General features: G+C 44.2%; 1 protein-coding gene across 4 annotated transcripts in view; it reads right to left on the minus strand.

The window, feature by feature from the left end:
* Positions 1–20,466, minus strand: part of LOC145395050 (uncharacterized) — a 1,083,039-nt gene that overhangs the window by 506,397 nt on the left and 556,176 nt on the right. For all 4 annotated transcript variants that reach the window (XM_080268801.1, XM_080268802.1, XM_080268803.1 and 1 more), the window contains exon 16: positions 12,967–13,197. In XM_080268801.1, the coding sequence (XP_080124927.1) occupies positions 12,967–13,197 (231 nt within the window). The remainder of the gene's footprint in view (positions 1–12,966; positions 13,198–20,466) is intronic.

Here is a 20,466-nt window from a genome sequence, read left to right on the forward strand (position 1 = left end):
GATCTTGTCCTCTGTTGGCTGCAGGTACGTATCAGATGTGCAGGTTGACTCAGTTGACCCCCTCATCTCTCATCATGTTCTGATCACTCTTTAATTTTGATGTCCCGAAATCCCCTTCATATAAAAATGTCATCAGGTTTAGAAATTACAGGAATGTTGACCGCCAGCTGATGTGTCTTGAAATTGATTAGCATTTAAACTACGGTACACTGATTCTTCAAATCTTTCTTCTAATGAATTGGTTGATAATTACAACAACGAGCTTAGGTCAATTTTGGACCATTAGGCCCTATTCACACTATAGGGATGGCCACGATCCAGTCACGCTCCACTCACGCTCCGTTCACGGTCTTGGTGCATTCACACGTCCGGTCCGTTCTCGCTTCGCTCACGGTCCCATCATCCCCTCTCCCTCAACTGAAGTGCCACCACCATTGGTGGAGGATGTGTGACTTTTCACGAGTCACATATGCTCTATCAATGGTCATTAGATTATTTATTTTAGGAGAGAGAGAGAGAGAGAGAGAAAGAGAGAGAGAAAGAGAGAGAGAGAGAGAGAGAGAGAGAGAGAGAGAGAGAGAGAGAGAGAGAGAGAGAGAGAGAGAGAGAGAGAGAAATAGTTTCGCTGTAAACTCTGTAACACACAACCAAGTATACAAACGCTTAAAATACAGGTAATTTCTTGTGTCTTGTGGGGACGGCTAAATCAACGTTATCAGTGTCTATCCTGCCTCACTTATTCATTTCCTACTCTCACTGCCACACCCACGCCCACACCAGCATATTGAGCCGTCCACACAACACACAAGATACTGTCAGGCGAGTTTCCAGTGTAGCGCTATAGGTCCGCCCTGAATGATACTTCATACTGACTGTGGGTTTAGATACTCCGCAGGGCCTCTCCCTTGGTGATTTATTCTGCATATGACACCTCAGTATTGATGAGTTTTTTTATTTATGTAAACTATGTCCATATTAAAATGAAATAATTTATATATAGGAGAAAGCTAAGGGGTAATGTTCAAAATAAATCGCTAAGGAAGAGGGTAAGGAAGACTACTATGCAGCTAGATGTACTCATAAAACAGGAATCTCTCTCTCTCTCTCTCTAATATATACATTTTCAAGAGACTCAGAGCAGCAGTAACCGTCGTCCGTACGAGGGCTGAATCAAGACTGGAGCGGAGCGAGACCGTGGTGGGTGTTCACACTGTCGGTTCACTCCGCTCATGGTCCACTCTCGCTCCGGTCAAAATATCTTTTGAATGGATCGTGAGTGGAGCGAGAGCAGAGCGTTCCTTGACCATTACTGCCAGTGTGAATGCTTCCACTGAAATGCACGTAATAATATTTGATCGGACCGTTAGCGGAGAGAGAGCGCAGTGCTGCCGTCCCTATAGTGTGAATTGGGCCTTATTGTCCTGAGGTATAAAAACAATCACTGTACATGATAATTCTCCGTGGTATGGTCCATCCATTAATTCTTTGCGTGGACAATGTAGAAAGGCAGAATGTGAGTGGTGCTTGCAGCGGACCGAAGTAACTCGTTTGCATTACGTTTTCACGAGAAGAGCAGTCATTCACACTGTAAAAGCCCAAAAGGCTAGGTATTATCAAAATAAAGTTGGTTCATGTGGTTGTGATAAAAAAAAATTGTCTGCAGTTGTGAACAATTTGGCTGGTCGGAGGAATGTCATCGTTAAACCAACATCTGCATCTGATGCCCAATTGGCTTCTGATTTTGCTTCATGTTTAACAACTAAGATATCTCGCATAAGTGCTTTAGACAGCAGTTCTCCTAGTGAAGCGTATTCAGCTGACTTCCAACCATGGTGCACTCTGGATCATTTGCTTTCAACATTTCATCCACTGAATGTAAACAAAGTCAAATGTTACATCAGAGAACTTAATAAAACATTCTGCCCACTCGATCCGTGTAACATGTCACAAGTGCCTGATGTGTATGAGCACACCGCAGAATTTATCTGCAACATAATAAATAGACGCTTCTTAGAAAGTAATTTTGTGCAGTCTGAGAAATGTGCCTTGCTTAGGCCCCTAATTAAGAAACCTGGCCTTGATGTTAATAGCATGACAAATTATCATCCTGTCCCTAACCTGTCTTTTTTATCCAAGATTTCTGAGCAGGCCATATTCGATCAACTCGTACCACTACTGGAACACAACAGGGTTGTTCCTGTTGTTCAATCAGTATACAAAAAATACCATTCAACTGAAACTGCACTAACAAGGATTCATAGTGACTTGGTGGTAAACATCTGTAGTGGAATGTTCTCTCCCTTAGTTCTGCTGGATCTGTCTGCAGCTTTTGACATACTAGATCATAAGCTATTGTTGAATGACCTGTATTTTTATGGTGTTCGTGATAGTGCTCTTTTGCTACTTAAGTTGTATCTTTCAGACAGATCTCACAGAGTAGTTGTTGATTACGCTAGCTCAGAGTCTGCTCCCCTTCTGTTCTGAGTCCCTCAAGGATCAAGTTTGGATCCAATTTTATTACAATCTAAACCAGCAGTTTTGTCATCTTTACTTGATGCTCATTCCCATCATTTTTTATGCAGATGACACTCAGCTCAATGTTAAGCGGTCAGATATTATGGTACCAAGACCAAGCTTGAATCTCTAATGTCTGATATTAAGATATGGATAGCAAGGAGGAAACTTAAGCTGAATGATGGCAATACTCAGGTCATCATCATCTGAGGAAGCAGAAGAGATGACAATGCTGATAATGCCCTGAATTTGAACAATGGTGTGTCTCAGTTTCATCCAGTCAGTTCTGTTCAAAATCTGGGTGTTTAATTCAAAGTTGAATTACAAAGAACATATTCATCAAGTTGTCAGAGAGTGTAACTTGTATATTAGAAATCTGTACTCTGTGAAAAAATTCCTGAATAGACATTGCCTCTTAACATTTGTCCATGCAGTGGTCTTGTCTCATGTCAATTACTGTAATTCACTGTGGATTGGTCTCCTGAATAATATTCTAAAAAAAAGTTCAGTCTGTGTTGAACAGGACAGCAAGGCTTATCTTTGGTCTCCCCCCCAAAGAACCTTGACTACCCCATTCCTAATTCAGCTGCATTGGTTACCAGTAAAGGCTACAATTGAATTTAAGCTGTGCCTTATTAAATTTAAGGTTCCTAAGTTTGGTGAACTGAAGTACTGTGATGAATTCTTGATAATCCCACTGACATACCCAAGTGTGATGTTACGTAGTGAAGATGATTCCTTGTGTCTTGACGAGCCTGGAGCCATTCACCAGTCACCTTTCTCTGATTGTTACTTTGTGTATAGAGCCCCTAGATTATATAAAAGATTGTCATTGTCCATGGGACAACTCTCTTCTGCTGAATCTTTTAAGAGACACCTAAAAGCCTTACTCATTTCAAAATGCTATGATCTGAAGAGAGGCACTGATGTGGATGATTATAGGGTTTGAATATTGCCACTTTTTTTTTTTTTTTTTTTTTTTTTTTTTTTTTTTTTTTTTTTTAAACTGATGAAGTCTATATTGTATATGAGAGATGTCGCAATTCTTGTCATTAGAAAAATAATGTATATGCGTGTTGAGTGTTAGTGAATGCACAATGGAAGAAATGGTGCTTTTGTGAAACAAAAGACCAGATTATTATTATCATATGACAGTCCATTCGCTTAATACATGAGAATTTGGGTGACAGATAACCTCACTCTCTAGAAATTTTGGGCTTTGCAAATAGCAAACCTTATGGGGAAAATTCTAACGGGTGGATTGGCCACCTCAAAAGTCACCCCTTTGGCCCTTAGTCTGTCATATTGCCTATGTATTAAGGGACATTAAACACATGTAAACAGTAAGTATAACCCACACAATAGCTCTTTACCTTAAAATCTATGCATGAAAAGCTTAGTTGACTTGAAGAGATGGGGTTCTGAGGCAGGGAGAGGCAGTTATGATGCACTGGCCCCACCACTGTCCACACCGCCGAACTCCATAATACCGTCACCACCAACAACACACTCCACATCAGTCATGAACCCCTCAAAGTCCAAGGCAGACACAACGGATGCATCAACATCGTCATCCTCAGCTGATGTCAAGGGTACTGGATCTCCTTCTTGTTGTGGTGGAGTAAAGATGGTGGTACAGAGCCTGATGCCTTCGGTTCACTTCCTTGGCATGCCTGTCTCAGTAGTGATGGAGGCTGTTTTCTATGGCATCCAAGACTTCTTGTGCTCTCATTTTACTGTACAGTTTTCATTTAGTGTCTCTTGATCTTTAAACTCGTCAAAGGCTGCCAGGATTGTGCTTACATTTTGGACCGGTAGAACTTCACTATCCATGGCCATGGCTTGTGATGGTGATAAAGGTCACTTCCACTCATGGTCTACAAGGGTAGGTCGCGCTATGTGGCGCGAAACTGGATTCAGCTCATTTGCCTCTCCAATTTTGCATTTTCAAAACCAACTTGTGCACTACTGACAATTAGATTTTTTCACCCTCTCCCCATCCCCTGTCACACTCTAGGCATTTTGCATCACAGAATATAATATATTAAGCGAATGGACTATCGTCGTTTTGTTTCATTTTTGAAGGACCAACAGGCCTGCATGCATCGGCCTTGGTCACCTAATGACAGCTCCCCATGCTGCTCGATCTCTGGCAGCTTCGCTATTCAGTCCCTAATCCCTGAGGTCACAGTCAGTGACCTCATCCCAAGTCTTTTTCAGTCTACCTCTCACAACCCTACCCCTAACATTAACACTTCTCATTTTCTGCAACCAATTATCATCCCCCATCATCTCCACATGCCCAAACCATCTCAATCTACCTCTTCTCTTCACAACACCAATACGTTCCAGTCCCATCCTACCTCTCAACTCTACCATCGTAAACCTAGCCCCCCCCAGGCCTCACACTCAGGGACGCACTGTACATCAACCTAACCACTGTCATTTCTGTACGTCTGAACCTGTGAATATCCTCTTTTACTGCCCACATCTCACTATCATACAGCACTGCACTCCTAACACATGATGCATACAAAGATCCCTTAGCACATAGGGAGAGCCTCTCAATGTCAGGAGAGGCAACAGCTCATTGAATTTCTTCCAACCATTCCTTACTCTAGCCCCACCTCCAGCATATAACATGTCTCCCCAAAAACAAAACTCCCAAGAGACTCACCAGTAAGTTCAATCCTTTCATGCCTGACATTCTCCACCTGCTCTACCTGACACACCGCACTCATGAAATCAGCATTATCTTGCAGTCTACGTCTAATACCAATAAATCTCTCTGCACCCACTTATCACAGACACTGCACAAGATGGAATTACTTCCCACACCCCTGTGCCAAATTGCACATGGCCACTTTCCCTCTTCTCTGACAGCACCACCATCAGCCCTGCATACCATTACTTTCACTTTTGTCTTATATGCATTTACTCTTAAGCCTTTGTGTCCCATACCATCTCTTCACTTCCTAATCTTTCCTCCGCCTCCCTTTCATTCTCTGCAATCAACACCAAATCATCGGCATACAACATCTCTCACAGGAGTCCATTTCTGAAGTCATGTGAGAGGGTTTCCAGTACCATGATAAACAACAAGAGGCTCAAAACTAACCCCTGGTGCACACCAACATTCACAGAAAACTCATCACTCAAATCTCCATTTGCACTTACCTGGGTATACGCACCCACATAAATAGCCATAACCACCCTAACCAGCCACTCCTCGATCCCAAGCTTTCTCATTGCCCACATCACCACCTCTCTGGGGTCTTTGTCAAAGGCCTTCTCCAAATCAACAAAAACAAAGTACAGTTCCCTTTTCTTTCCTATATATTTTTCCCAAAGCTGTTGAACAATGACTATGGCATCAGTGGTCCCTTTGCCTGGCATAAAACCAAGCTACATCTCATCAAGATTCATTCTTTCTCTAATCATACCTTATAGACCTCTCTCCACTACCTTCATTATCTGGTCTATATGCTTTATGCCTCCATAATTTCCTCTTTCCTGGGCATCACCCTTCCCCCTGAACACATTACTCTCTTCAGCCAATCATCTGGGACAACGCACTCATACATAATTGTATTTATCAAGTCAGTGACTAACCTCACTGCTATATCTCCTGAGGCCTTCAACATTTCAGCAGTAAACCCAGACACACCTGGTGCCTTTCCCACCTGAATCCTGCCTATTGCACTGCATACAGTAACAGCATCAATCAAAGGCCACAGGCCAAACACTGGATCTGCAGGCTCCAAACCTTCCCTATCCCAGTCAAACTCCTTATTCAACAACTAGCTGTAATGCCGTCTCCACATGTCTTTAACCCCTAAAAGACGGGTGTCTGCATATACTGTCCGAGGGTACTAGGGTAAAAAGGATGGATGTCTGCATATGCAGTCACGCCCCCTCCACCCTCCCACACCCCCTACCACCACACCCATACACCCTCCCCACACCTACCCCCTACCACCATACCCATGAACCACCCTCCACCCTCCTCACCCCCACCCTCCACTCCCAAACCCCCACAGCCCCCCCAACTCCCTCCATAGCCCCCGACTCCCCCACTGCCCCCTACCACCCTTAACTCTCACCCTCCAACAACCCCCACCCTCCCCATCCCCAACCCCCCACCACCTACACCCCCCACCCCCTACACCCCCAACTACCCCACATCCCCCCAGTACCTCCCTTCCCCCTGTTTGTAACCATTTGTAAATATTATATACTGTAAATATAGTATGTAAGTAGTTGTAAGTAGAATCCAAGTAGGGCGTCACCGCCCAATGTTATATCTGTCAGCACTTATCTTATTATGTCTACGCCTGAATGATTCATGCCTTTTGTGATCGTACCACCGCGCTAGCCGGATGAGAGCTGGCGAGTAGTAGCTGTCTGTAAGGGTCTGGGGTTGGACATGGATGCTGTCAGGTGTTGCCTTACAAAGATTTTAGACAGTGTTTAATATATCATCAGAAAACTCGCCGAGACTTTGTCTTCACTTATGACTGGCGTAAAAGGGGCACTAACAAGTATTAACATTTGGTGGAAAGCAAGTGGGATAATAGTGATTTTACATCTTCTGTGGGCAAGCTTGGCTGTGTCTGTCTTCCCACGTTGCTGTTCTTCCCACGACAACACACAGTCTATCTCCGCCCCAGCCTCCAGCCCTTTTTGCAGTCTTGGTGTGGAATCGTCCTAGCAGCTTTGATGTAATTTTGGGATTTTCCTCCACATCAACACCCCACCTACCACCACGCCACTACAGCCACGTAAGCCTCCTGCTCCTATCAACCTACAACCTGCCTTTGCCTGCCCGTGTTGGTCTTGTCTCCTTCAGGGGCACGAGAACAGACACAACTTTCCGGGCTTTGACAAAGACTAATTCCACACTCGTCTTTGTATCGCAGGTGAGGCTGTGGATGTTGATGATGTGCGGAAGTGGTTAGATGATGTCGGGGGCAATCCTAGCTATCAGGTTATGTCGGACTTCGAGAATGCCACTTCTGTTGCTGCTGCCCAGCCAGAAGAGAGTGACGAGGATGACGAGAATGACACAGACGAACCAAAGTGCAGTACTCCAGCCATCTCCCACCTAAGCACATTCCAGGCACAACTTGTGCAGGTGCTTGAGTATGCAGAGCACCTGGAATGTGACAGAGAGATGGTGCCTCTTCATCTTGTGGAGGATCTGTGTTCTGTGCAGAAGAGTGTCATCCGACGCCTGAATCGTCGTTCCTATCGCCTGTCCAAGATCGACTCCTTTTTCAGGCCTCTGACCCCCACCCAGTCCACCTCTGTTTTGCCACCACCACAGCATCTAACCATGCCTTCAGTGACAGATTCTCAACCTAGAACGTCAGCCACTGTGTCTCCCCTGGATGTGAGTTTGTGGCTCTCTTCAAAGTCACCTGCAATAGGCAGTCCATCAACATGTCCCACAGCCACTCCCTTGGGCCAACTGCCCAAGATCCTCCTTGACTGACTCTGACTAAGCTCTTCAGGCTATGCCACTAGACCATATGGGATTTACTGTGCAGTGCAACAGCTTCGCCAGCCGCAGTACAACAGTTAAGGTCAAGGAGTAATGGGTTATTCAGCACAACGCCCAATGATGAATTGTGCGTTTATGTTTGTTTTATTCTAGCTTACTGTACTGTACCATGATTTTATTATATCTTACCATGATTTTATTCCATTCTACCATTACGTTTTGTGTGCCCACTGCCTTTTTCTTGTGTAGCCAGTTATATTCTAGCTGACTGTACTGTTCCTTGATCTTATTCTAGCTTACTGTACTGCACCATGATTTCATTCTAATTTACCATGATTTTATTCCATTCAATCATTATGTTTTGTGTGCCAACTGCATTTTTCTTGGGTAGCATTTTTTTTTTTTTTTTTTTTTTTTTCACTGCAAGGTATGGCCCTCCAGTGGTGACTGCTTGTCTGTGGTTGATGGGTCTGCTTGACCATGGAAACTGTTTGGCTGTGGTTTATAAGCCTGCTTGTCCAGAAACAGTAGTGTTAAACAGCAGGAACAAGTGTATTATGATGTACTGGAGTGACCTTTTACACTGGCTTTCAAAGTTATGTGCAAATGGGGGTCAGGGGAAAAGTCCATTATCTGGACAAAGCCATTACCCGGACAAGCCTTTGGCACTATTACATCAGATAATCAAAGGATTACTGTAAATAAATTTTTTATACAAAAAACTGTCTGACTGTCCTCTATGGAAATCAAGGGGGATTCATACAGAACTCTTTAAACAGGTCAAACAGGTGTAACTTATAACCCCAAAAAGATGGGTGTCCCCATATTCTGTTCGAGGGTACTAGGGTCAAATAGACGGGTGTTCGCATATGTTGTCAAGTCCCACCCACCCCTCCAAACCCACTCCATCCCTCTACCACCAAACCAACACCCCCCCCACCCCCCAACCCAACCCTCCCACCATCCCCCACCCCAATCCCCAAACCTCCACTGCTCCCCAACCTCCCCCCACCACCCCAAACCCCTGCTTATACCCCCTACCACCCCTCACCCCCACCTCCCATCACCCCAACCCCCCACCATCCTAAAACCCCCCGATCCTCTAACCACCCCCTTCTCTTTCACTGTCACCCCCACCATCCCCACCCCTATCCCAACTGCCCCAACCCACTATCCCCTACCCTCACTGACCCTCCCATCCCCCACCCCCTAAACCTCCCAACCCTCCAAACCCCCTACACCTCCCAAAACACCCCATCCCTCAAATCCCCACAGCCATCCTGATCCCTTCCCACCCCCCACTTCCCACCTCCAACCATCATCCCCCCCACCTCCATTCTAACCCCCACCCCCACCCCCCACCTCCCCAACCATCTAGCCACCCCCTCTGCACCATCCCACTACCACCCCACCCTCCCTCGCAACCCCCACCACCATCCCACACAAACCTCCCCCACCATATCGCACCTGCTGATTATGCCCATCTTGAGCATATGTCAAAACATTCTGATACTCATCATGTAGGGGTTAATGGCAAATTTAAATGTTTTTTTTCTTTTATTTTTCATGGAATGAAGAAGGAACCAAAAGCTGTGGGCCTGCAATTAATTGTTCCCTCCAAGAGAAAAACAAAATACAAGAGAGAGCCAAATCCAAGATCCGATCATTTTGAGATGCCTGGACACAATGCGTTTGAAAGACTGTAGATCATAGGAAGCAGGAAATACAGACACAGGGAGACAGGTCCAGAGTTGACCTGTTGCATAAATGAAGGACTGGGAGTAACAGTTAACTCTTGCATTTGAGAGTTGGAGAGGAAAGGGATGAGAGTTTGCTGCTAGATGGGTGCTACGTGCTCATCGTAGAGGTGGAGGAATGCATGCAGACAGTTCAGAGGAGCAGTGACCATTGAAGTAGCGATAGAAAAGAGATAAAGAGGCAACAGTGCGGCGAAGAGACAAAGGTTGAAGGGAGTCAGTAAGAGGAGGAGAGTTAATGAGACGGAAAGCCTTTGACTCCACCCTACTGAGAAGAGCTGTATATGGGGAGCCTCCCCACACGTGAGAGTTGTACTCCACGCAAGGACAGGTAAAACCCCTGTATAGAGCCAACAATTGTGCTGGGGTAAAGAAGGAATGGAGTCGGTTTAGCACACCTAATCTCTTGGAAGCAGATTTTACAAGAGATGTAAAATGATCTTTCCAAGATAAGTCCCGAGTAAATAAAACCCCAAGCATGTTCAAGGATGATGCCGGATTAAGTTGAACATTATCAAACGTTAGTGGGTATACCTGTGGAATATTTTGTCGGGTTGATAGGTGTAAAAGCTGAGTCTTTGATGAATTAAAAACAACAAGATTATTTTTACCCCAGTCAGAGATACGAGCCCAGTCAGACATTAAGTGTCCCACAGCCTCATCCCTTGTTTGTTCAAGCAACTGCTGAGATGGACGTTGCGGGAACCAAATAGAAAGGTGAAGGGTGGAGTCATCAGCGTATGAGTGGACAGGGTTAGATGTATAGCTTAGAAGGTCATTGATAAATAAAAGGAAGAGAGTTTGTGATAGGACAGAGCCCTAAGGAACACCACTGTTATTACATCATGGAGAAGAACGATGGCCATCTACAACAGCGGCTACAGAACGACCAGAAAGGACGCTAGAGATGAAGGCACAGATAGAAGGATAGAAACCGTAAGAGGACAGTTTGGAAATTAAAGATTTATGCCAGACTCGATCGAAAGCCTTTAAGACGTCAAGTGCAATGGCAAAGCTTTCGCCAAAGTCCCAAAAGGAGGATGACCAGGAGTCTGAAAGGTAGGTAAGAAGATCACCAGTGAAGCGTCCCTGACGGAACCCGTACTGACAATCAGAAAGAAGGTTGTGATAGGAAAGATGCTTTAAAATTTTTCTATTAAGAATTGACTCGAAAACTTTTGAGATACAGGATGTTAAAGCAATTGGATGATAGTTAGAGGGTTGGGAATGGTAACCTTTCTTTGGGATTGGCTGAATGTGAGCAATCTTCCACCAAGAAGGATAGGTACAAGTTGATAGACAAAGGCGAAAGAGTTTGCCTACGAAGGGTGTAAGCACAGAAGCACAGTTCTTGAGAACAACAGAAGGGACTCCATCAGGCCCATATGCCTTATTAGTATTGAGGCCTATGATGGCAGAAAATACATCAGCTGATGAAATTTTAATGTCAGCCATGAGGAAGTCAGAGGGGGGAAGTGATGGAGGAACAGCACCGGAATTGTCTAAGGTGGAACTGGAGGAGAGAGTCTGAGCAAAGAGATCTGCTTTATCAGTAGAAGAAATAGCTACAGAGCCATCAGAGTAGAAAAGAGGAGGGAAGGATTATGAGGTAAAGTTGTTAGAAACATTTTTGGCAAGGTGCCAGAAGGAGCGGGAAGAATTTGAGTTGGAGAGTTGTGAGCATTTAGTACGGATGAAATTATTTTCTGCAGAGCGAAGAACAGACTTAGCACGATTTCGGGCAGAAACGTATAAAAGATGTGATTCAGAGGTGGGTTGGCTCCAGTACCTTTTATAGATCCTCTTCTTGTTGCGGACAGCATTAGAACAAGCGTGATTAAACCAAGGCTTTCTTGCATTAGTCAAAGGAAATGAGAAAGGAATGTATGCTTCCATGCCCAAGAAAATAACCTCTGTAATGTGCAAGGCACACTCAGATGGCTCCCGGGCATGGAAACAATAATCATTCCAGGGAAAATCAAAGAAGCACTGCCTGAGGGCCTCCCAGTCTGCAGCTCCAAAGTGCCACAGACGACGTGTCTTTGGAGGGTCCACAGGCTGTACCGGAGCGATAGGACAGGTTAAGGTGATGAGGTTGTGATCGAAGGAGCCCAACAGAGAGAAAAGATTAACAGTGTAAGCAGAAGGATTAGCTGTAAGGAAGACGTCAAGTATGTTGGAGCTCTCTCCAAGGCAGGCAGGGATACCTGTAGGGTGCTGTACAAGCTGCTCTAGGTCATTAAGGATAGAAAAGATGTAGGCTTGTTCACCTGTTGGATCAGTGAAAGGAGAGGAGAGCCAAAGGTGATGGTGAACAATGAAATCTCCTAGAATGGAGATTTCAGAGAAAGGAGAAATGGATAGAATGTGTTCCATCGTAGAAGTAAGATAGTCAAAGAATTTTTCATGGTCAGCAGAATTAGGAGATAAGTAAACAGAGCAGATATATTTCATCAGAGAATGACAGGAAAGCCGAAGCCAGAGTGTAGAGAATTCAGAAGAATCGACTTCAGGAACACTAAAGCAAGATAAGTCGTTGCATATATATACACAACAGCCACCTTTGGCTTTGAAATGGATATAGAGAGAGTAGGAGGATACAGAAAAGGGTCTGCTATCAGTTGCCTCAGACAGCTGAGTCTCAGTTAGAAAAAGAAGGTGAGGTTTAGATATGTGTACATATCAACTGCTAAAGAGGTGACCCTTACGGCCAAGATAAAAACTAATTACATATAATCGTCAGGATTGTGGAAACATGGTAGCCAATTACCACAGAGGTTTTTACTACTACAAACCCATCATTATTAGCTACAACAGGTATGATGGGTGGATGGATTGGTGGGGTGGATAGGAAAGGTTTAGTGACTGGGTGGGTGTGGAGGGACAGGAGGATAGGATGGAAAGGCAGGGGGGTGGAGTGGGTGGGCATAGTGGTGCGGGTGTGGTGGGGCAGCATGGGTGGGTAAGCAAGGTGGGTGGATGGGTGGGTAGTGGGAAAATAGGTCTATGGGGAATATATTCCTGGTTCAATGGATAAAATGGGCCCCCAGAGGTTTTCTCCGACAGGAGAAGTGGCCACCTAGGGTTCCAGGCAATGTCAATATGCATGATCATAGGGCTTTACTTGGGCAATGCCAGGCACCCCTGCAAGTTATGACTATTTTCTATTTTGTTCCCTAAACATTCTCATACCTTCTCCTTGTCAATGGTGAGGAGTGTAATCTTTTCATTGAGTGTTGTCAGTGAGGCCTCATGACTCTGTCTTTCTTCAGCCAAAGCTTCAAGATCATCTTTCAGGCGCTCAACTTCTGCTCGCAGTTCAGCCCGCTCTGTCCCCAAGCCAGCACGTTCTGTCTCCAGTGCCGTGATCTTCGACACCAACTGTGACTTGTCCTGACCCAGGGTGATGCTATAGGCCTCTACCTAGTAAAGTATACAAATTATTTCAGGATCACATTTGTACAGTAAAAATATGCACAGTTAGGGAATCTATATATGCACATACACTGGCAAACATATAGTCTTGGTAATAACACTGCTATGTAAATAAATTTTAGCTTTCAGATTTGCAGTCCATTGAAATAAATTTATGTAATAACATATTAAGTGTTAATGCTTATTGACAGTCCTATTTACACACAAAGTTCCTAATTAAGTATATCTCAGTTCTTATTTTTATCTATAAACATTATAGATATAATACACAAGTTTATATTTAAATAACAAGAAGCAATGAGATTCTGACGAGAAGCCTAAACGTGGTGGTGCTGCGCAACCTGGGGGTAGAGCAACACATCTTCACATGGGGGCCAAAGATCCTCATTACTTCCCTGTACCTTGCCATGGGGAAAAACTCCTGTCTGACCCTGGTGAGAGCTGTCTATCACAAGGGTGCACCAGTTCCCTACACAGTGTATGCTCTGTTATGTACCTGTTGGACCTCCCCATAATACCAGCAGCTTACCTGTGGTTGTCAGGTCTGCTCAGCCAGACACACCAGGGTTAAGCAACAACAACAATAATACCATGCAATAAATTCAAGAGATGGCTAAAGCTTACTCTATCTTGTACATGCTGCTAGCAATGCAGGGTAGTCTCCTACAGCCTTAACCCCTAGGCGCTGGGCATGGGTAGAACTATCCACGTCCCAGAACCGGGTTATTTTCAGAGAAATCAATTTTCCCCAGAATATATATATTTTTTTCATTACAAATCAATCACAAATGACAAAAAACACATAAAAAGTGCGTACGTATTCTCCGTTCGTGATTTGGAGGTGGTGGTGTGGTGTGAGAGAGCCGGTGTGTGACATCTGGGCTAAGCATGTTCAAGGTCGCAATGGTGTGTTGGAGGGAGGAGGGATGATTACCTCATGCCAAAATAAGTGTTGAGTGTGTCTTTGTTTCTCTTACTAATTCACAATGCCGTATGAACACAATATTACAACTAAAATAACAAAAAAACACAAGAAAGTACCTAATAAAGATTGGCTTATTTTATGTTTTCCATGATACTTATTTTCTAACAAATTTATGTCTATTTAGGTATCCACTATTATTTACACACTATTTACACATTATTCCATTGTTTTTAGTAATTCTTGACAATATGATACTTCCTAAAGGCTGGCTATGGTCAGTACAAGTGTACTGAAGCACCTATACACTCTCCTCCACGCCCCTCAGGGCTCCCTAGTGCCCCTCCCCACCACCCCCACCCACCCCTACCCTGAACCAGTATCAGCTGGTTCCAAGGCCACACTCTCCCTAAGCCGGCCTCCCACCACCATCCACCACAGCCCTCCTCCCTGCTGGGCTGCCCTCCCACCACCTACCCCGGCCAGCCAGTGGGACCCCGTGCACCAGCCATGCCGGGACAATACTCTGAGTCCATATGGCGCACTATTAAGTTCAAACATGCCCGCGAAAAATTACAACGTCATATGACGTGGACTGTAGACCTCTACCAACACGTCATATGGCGTGGACCGACGCCTAGGGGTTAATGATATGGATTATCATAGCCTGGCCACAGGCCCTTCTAAGCCCAATAACATCCAGGGTGCGAAAGAGGTAATATGGGTTGGCTGTTTTCGTTTGTCCCTTGACTGATGGTGCTACTGTGAACAGGGCAATAGTCAGGATGTGGCTGGGGAATGCAGCAGGTGTGTCTGGGATGACTGCTGAAATGCTGAAGGCCTCAGGAAATACAGAAGTGGCTTAGTTACTGATCTGATGAATACGATTATACCTGAGTGTGTTGTCCCACATGACTGGCTAAAGAGTGTGATTGTAAATGTGTACATGGGGAAGGATGATGCCCTGGAAAGAGGAAATTATTGAGGCATACCACTTTTGGAACAGATAATGAAAGTAATGGAGAGAATCCTAGAAGGTATGATAAGGGAATGAGTGAATACTGACGAGATGCTCTTTGGGTTTATGCCAGGCAAAGGAACCAATAATGCTATATGCATTATCCAACAGCTTCAGGAAAAATATATATGAAAGAAAAGGGAGCTGTACTTTTTTTTGTTGATTTGAAGAAGGCCTTTGACAGAACTCCTAGGGAGGTGGTAAGTGGGCAATGAGAAAGTTTGGGATCAAGGAGTGCTGGTTAGAGTGGTTATCGATATGTATATGGGTGGTCGTAACCTGGTGAGTGTGAATGGAGATTTGACTGATGAGTTTCCGTGAATGCTGGCATGCATCAGGGGGGGTCAGTCTTGATCACTTTGTTGTCTGTCATGGTACCTGAAGCTCTCTCACTTCAGAAAAGGACTCCCATGGAAGATGTTGCTTGCTGATGACTTGATGCTGACTCCAGATAATGAAATGAAGGAGGAGACAAGATTAAGGAAATGGAGAGATGGAACAGGGCACAAGGGTTTGGCAGTAAATGCAGATAAAACAAATGTGATGATATCTAGGGCTGATGGCAGTACTGTCAAATCAGAGGGAATGTGGCAATGTGCGGTCTGCCAAAAGGGTGTGGGACGTAACTATTCTGTGTAGTGTCTGTGATAAGTGGGTGCATAAGAGATATAGTGGCATTAGAAGTAAACTGAGAAATAATGCTGATTTCATGTATGTGGTGCACTGGGGAGAACATGGAGAGATCGTCAAGTGTGAAAGGATTGATCTTGCTGGAGAGTATCTTGAGTGTGTGGAAGAGTTTTGTTAGGTGGGGGACATGTTATATGCTGGAGGTGGAGCTGGAGCTAGATCTGTCGTTAGGGTAAGGAGTGGTTGGTGGAATTTCAGGGGGCTGTTGTCTTTCCTGACAATGAAAGGGCTCTCCCTCCATGTTAAGGGATCTTTATATATGACATGTACTAGGAGTGTAATGCTGTATGGTAGCGAGACCTGGGGAGTAAAGGAAGAGGGTATTTGAAGGCTAGCAAGTAAAATAAATGACAACGATTACAGGGATGTACTGTATGTTCAATATGAAGCCTGGGAGAGCTAGGATTGCAGTTTACAAGCTGCGAGAAAGGATGATGGGACTGGAATGTACTGGTGTAGTAATTACGAGGGGTAGACTGAGATGGGTTGGGCATGTTGAGAGGATGAAAGATGACAACTTGGTGCAGAAGTTAAGAAGTGTGAACATTGGGGGTAGGGCTGCAAAAGGCAGATAGAAAAAGACCTGGGATGAGGTCACAGAGGGTGACCTCAGGGATAAGGGACTGAATAGGGAGGTTGCCAGAGATCAAACAGTGTGGAAAGCTGTCATGAGGTGGTCAAGGCCAACACATGCATGCATGCTGGAGCCTGTATAAACAATACATTGTTTTTGAAATTAAATATAGCAATTGAGACTTCAGCAGTAGCACAAATAACATTTTCACAAAAAATCAACATTTATTTTTTACGTTAGTATCCTACACACTACTGATGATTTCCTGAATGCATTACAATGACCTTGTATGAAGGGACAAATATACTGCACATATGGTATATCTTGATCTTGAAACAAACTTTATAATAAACTAAAATACACTCTAAGGACATAAAAAAAAACTGCTGTATATTAATATATCAAGACATATATATGCAGCAGTGCATTTAACTCACTGCGTCCTGTTGACGTATATATACGTCCTCACGTTTTGTCACTGCCCTTTTAGTCCTGTTGACATATATAAATGCGCATCAATTGCAAGGTCCCTAATTTGCACAATTTTCAATTTTCGTGTGTGATTTTTGGTATGTATACATGTGACACCTTCCCCTACAAGATACCAGGCAGGGACAATGCCTTACCCCACATGACCTCCCCCCCCCCCGCATGCCATTGTCTCGGCAGTTCACACGTTACCAGCGACCTGGCCAGTAAAGACATGTCGTGCCACAGTACGAAATTCAGGGCCTGAGCGTTTCCCAATCGATGACAATTTGGAGGAAAAAGTATACGTAGCATTAGAGGAAGAAACAGTCAGAAATGATGATCAGGTAATGTTGCCAAAAAAGGTCAGGTATGTTGATGTGTTTGGTGAGTGAAACAATGCTTATATTGCCTATATTACTGTTTGAAAACCAATATACTCTCGTATTACAGATAAATTCGTACCAAACGAATAAATAAATATCGTTTATGAGTGGTGTGGAATAGTTACCCTCCCACAGAACTCATTTTCTTTGGAGCCAACCTGATAGAAAACTCAGTAAGGTAGGGGGTACTGCTACCTGTATCAAGTATTATAAACCTCAGGTAAGCGATTTCTCTATGAATTTTCAATGTTTCTCACCAAAAGCGGAGGTTTGAGCCAAAAAAATTTTTTTCCAAAATAGGTCGGGATTGGGGGGAGTCAGTGGTGGAAAATCGGTTGGGACGGGGCGGCTTAACTGATGCAAAAGTCCATATCTTGTACAGCCCTTGAAATCAGAAGTGCAGAGGCCCAGGCTAGGTTATTCAGTCCCAGTATTTATAACAAGGGTAGCCAGTGGCACTCCCCTGCATAGTATTATGTGAGCAATAACCCATACCACCATCTGGAATTTAACAGCTGTGTGCGTGTGGCAACCCAAATGATTTCCTGTAAACCAGGAAAGCATTTACAACGCTGGGTGGTAACCTTATAACCAACCAACACGTGTTCCCTAAGTGGCAACAAATGGATTGGCAGAGGGTTAGTACCCCTCCCCAGAAAACCTCTAACTAAAAATACGAACAAGAAACCTCGGACCAGGACTGATCAAAACGTGATGACTAAAGACCAGGCAAAGGACATGAAACGGATTGCGACGTGGAATGTAAGGGGTGCAAATGATGAGGTGAGAGAGAGAGAGAGAGAGATTGTCCAGGTCCTTGAGGGTGTGAAAGTGGATGTATGTGGATTAACTGAAACTAAATGCAGAAGAGAGAGAGTGTGAGAATGGGAGTATGGATAGGGTATATGTGTAGGAGTAGGTGAAAATGAGGGGGCAAAAGAAGGAGTGCGTATTGTTGTGAGCAACAGATGAAAGGAGAATATAAGACAGTATGGATCACTTGGCTCAGGGATTGTATGGGTAAGATTGAAAGTTGGACTACAAATGTAGGTGATTGTATGTGTGTATGCATCAATGCAAGATCGTGCAACCAGAGTGAGAGAAGAGCTCTGGACAAAAATGGAAACTTGCATGGAAAAGTTTGAAACGAATGAGAGAGTGTTTTTGATTGGCGATATGAATGGTAAAGTAGGGAATGTGAAGGTGGATTGATTAGTTGGTGAGTGGGGTGTGCCTGCATAAGTGGATGAGAATGGCAGTGCTCTAATGGACATTTGTGCTGAGAGGGGGTTGGTGATGGCCAATACCCTCTTCAGGCACAAAATGGCCCATAGGTATATGTGGCGAGTGATGAGAGGGGTGGGTGGTGAACTGAATGAATGGAAGGCAAGGATTGATTATCTGTGTGTGGATGAAATGATGCTAAGGTGTGTAATGGATCAACAGCATGTAGAAGTTGGGGGAGTGGACTTTCTGACCAACACTTGATGGTGGCGAGAATTAAGGTTCAAGTGAAATGGAGAAATAGAAGAAGGGAAGGACAGGAGGAAGTAGAGGATGAGAAAAAGACAGAATATAAGAGAGAAGCTGAGAAGTGACTGGGTAAATATGGAATGGAGCAGATCGGGGATGTGGAAGATGTGTGAAAGATATTCACAGAAGAAATCTGTGCAGCATGTGAGGTGGTGTGTGGGGCAAAGTGAAGATGAAAGGGGGTGCAAGGAACAGCATGGCGGAATGAAGAAGTGAGACAGGCTGTGGCACAAAAGAAAAAAGCATATAGTGAGTGGATGAGAAACAGGGGGGTGGAAGAAGTTGAGAGATGGAAGAGAGAGTTATATGCAGAGAGGAAGAGAGAGGTGAAGAGATTAATAAAGAGAGTAAGAGGAGAGTGGATGAGGAATTTGGAAGGAATTTAAGTGTAAAGTGGAGAGAATGTAGGAAAATGTTGTGGAATGAGGTAAAGAGAGTTAGACAAGGTGCCAATGAAGACAGTTGGGGAATGAAAGAAAAAAATGGTAGATTACTAGTGGAGAAGGGAGAAAAAGTGAACAGAAGGAGAGAACACTTTAAGGAATTGTTGAACATAGAGAATGAAAGTAATGTGAGTATAAGTGGCTGGGAGATGGAGGGATGTGAGAAGAGAGAAGAAATCAGTAGGATGGAAGTTGTGGAAGCAATGAAGAAAGTCAAAGTAGGGAAAGCCCCAGGAATTGATGGAGTGTGTGGTGAAATGCTGAAGCATGGAGGAGAGATAGTAGTAGGATGGATGTGGAAGATGTGCAGACTGGCCTGGGAGGAAGGTAGAGTCCCAGAGGATTGGAAGTCAGGTATAATTATTCCCTTGTACAAAGGAAAAGGGGAAAAAGAAGTATGAGGTAATCTTAGGGGCATTTGTCTTCTTAGTGCAATGGGAAAAGTATATGGTAGGATACTTATTGACAGAGTTAAAGGAAATAATAGAGGAATTAGTTGGAGAAGAACAGGGAGGTTTTAGGAAGGGAAGAGGTTGTGTAGATCAGATATTCATTCTTAGATCTGTAGTGGAAAAGTTTCTAGAGAAGGGAAAGAAGTTGTATGCTGCCTCCATGGATTTGGAGAAAGCATATGACAGGGTGGATAGACAAGGATTGTGGAATATATTAAGAATATATGGAGTAGATGGGAAATTATGGAATGCTGTGAAGTGTATGTATGAGGGTGCTAAGGCTGCAGTGCGTGTGGATGGTGAACTGAGTGAATTTTCCTATTTGAAGGTTGGACTGAAACAGGGATGTGTCTTGTCTCCATGGCTGTGCAATCTGTAAAGAGATGGGGAAAAGTGATACAAGGTAGGACAGCGGATGTTGGAGAGGCCCTAATGAGAGAGAGCAGTGTTTGGAAACTCCCTGTACTGTTGTTTGCAGATGATACGTGTTGTTATATGAAGATGAAAGGGTGCTGCAAGGCTTGGTGGATGAGTTTGGGAGAATATGTAACAAACGGAATCTAAAGGTGAATGTAGGGAAGAGTAATGTTATGGTCTTCGAGAGAAATGAAGTCAGTGAATGTACGGTGAGGTTGGATGAGGAGGAAATGGAAAACGTGTGTGCGTTTAAGTACTTGGGTAGTATGATGAGTAAGGATGGAAGTTTGGAGGGTGAAGTGCTTGAAAGGGTACAACAAGGAAGAAAGGTTGCTGGTTCCCGGAAGGCAGTGA

This window comes from Coenobita brevimanus, chromosome 29 (assembly GCF_032717465.1).
Source record: "Coenobita brevimanus isolate Jiangsu-jjx chromosome 29, ASM3271746v2, whole genome shotgun sequence".
Taxonomy (NCBI): Eukaryota; Metazoa; Arthropoda; class Malacostraca; order Decapoda; family Coenobitidae; genus Coenobita; species Coenobita brevimanus.